This window comes from Oppia nitens, unplaced genomic scaffold (assembly GCF_028296485.1).
Source record: "Oppia nitens isolate AA-2021 unplaced genomic scaffold, nextdenovo-longstitch-racon4-pilon3 scaffold3_pilon_pilon_pilon, whole genome shotgun sequence".
Lineage (NCBI taxonomy): Eukaryota > Metazoa > Arthropoda > Arachnida > Sarcoptiformes > Oppiidae > Oppia > Oppia nitens.
Window position 1 is genome coordinate 1,852,025 of NW_026533221.1, and position 1,710 is coordinate 1,853,734.

General features: G+C 29.7%; 1 protein-coding gene across 1 annotated transcript; it reads right to left on the reverse strand.

Moving 5' to 3' along the window:
• Nucleotides 1–314: 314 nt before the first annotated feature.
• Nucleotides 315–1,444, reverse strand: LOC128957745 (hypoxanthine-guanine phosphoribosyltransferase-like). Its single transcript, XM_054303558.1, has 6 exons — nucleotides 1,403–1,444; nucleotides 1,218–1,324; nucleotides 853–1,147; nucleotides 640–787; nucleotides 486–562; nucleotides 315–383 (listed from the first exon to the last, which is right to left on the reverse strand). Exons 1-6 carry the CDS (start codon nucleotides 1,439–1,441, stop codon nucleotides 315–317), a joined length of 735 nt encoding a protein of 244 aa, XP_054159533.1. The 5' UTR covers nucleotides 1,442–1,444.
• Between the last annotated feature and the right edge of the window lie 266 nt (nucleotides 1,445–1,710).

Genomic DNA, 1,710 nt, shown 5'->3' on the forward strand with positions numbered 1-1,710 from the left:
TAGAATCATAATATTTTTAATTTTTAAGATTATCTAAGCTTATTAAATCTGATAACATAATTTTTTGTACTTTGGCCGCCATTTTCTCTATGTTCCTGAAGAGATATCAAAATTTCAATGCTGATCTTCTATACCTTATTTTTGATGGAGAATCTAAATCTGAAATCAAAATTTTAAAATTCGCACTTTGAAAACCAACACACAGACACACACACACACACACACACAAACATATAGAATCCATAAAACAAACCTTTTAAAGTTTGTTTGAAAATTGTTACCAAATTATCTTAAAAAATATTTAAAAAATTGATTCATATTTTTGTTGTTGTCGTCAATGATCTATACTGTTGTTTACCCGTCTCAGACATTAGGCATACGTGCTATAGATAGTAGTAGATCAGTAAATAATAATAATAAGAGGACAGTTAGATTTAACCCATGTCTGGGTTCACATATTACTTAGTAGTATATATATACATTACATTTAGCTCACGGAATCGTTCATTATAGTCCATATTATAGCCAACAATAAAACTGTTTGGTATTTCAAAACCGATATCTAATTGTTATTTAATATAAATCAGATCATTAAGCACTGGTAGGTCAGAAGCATTATACAGTATATACGTTACTTACAATCGGGTCGATAGCCATTGCTTAGTGGCGTACGTTTAACAAACAAACTGATTACACGACACGATTTCAATTGGTAGTCGTCTAACAATTTTAGCAGCGATTGCATTGTCTTTCCCGTATCGATGATGTCCTCAACGATCAGTATATTCTGTATATATATGTATTTACACAATTAAATTACTTGTTAGACACCGAAAAGTCCTAATAGCATACCTGTCCTCTAAGTGCATCCAACGACTCGATACCTGTAATCCTAATGTCTTGAGTTGAACTGTCGTTTTCATAGCTCTTCACTCGTATGAACTCAACACCGATGCGTTGATCAATGAGATGAGCCGACTGTCCATTGTTAGTGGTTGTGGTGGTAGAGGCATATCTGTACCGATAGAACTGTTTGATTTGATCCAACAGTTGACTGAAGAATTGGTGACCGCCTTTGAGTACACAGACAGCAGTGAACGACTGGTCGCCCATATCTATGGCCACATCGCAGGCAAGTCTTTCGATTCTGACATTTGAATTGTTTTGAATATAATTATAAGAATATTCTGTATATATTTATTCTACAATTAACATACCTGTCCTGTATTAGACCGCCCGGTATGAGAACCCGTTCCAAATATTGGCCAAAATGTGGACTTATATTAAACGATTGTATTGGATATCCGGGAAAATCATCGGTTATCTGGAAAATAATGATAATAACAATAAAACTAAATAAAAATTATAAATAAGGTTTTTATTATTATCATATGATATATACATTAATTGGTTGACTTTTTGTTAATAAATTTGTAGTCATGTTTGATATGATTTATAATTAAACAAATTATTTTTCTCGAAAATAATACTAAATTATAAATAATTAAAACTGAATTTTTTGAAAATAATTTTTTTCTCAAATAAAAATTAACAGTATTATACAGTATTTTTTCTTTTAGTTTTAATTTTATTATTACAGTAATTAATTACAATATATTAAACAAACTAAAATAATAAATATTTGTTTTTTTTGTCTAATCATTTAAACTCTTTTGTAAGGTATATACAGTACTGTAATACTGTAATATT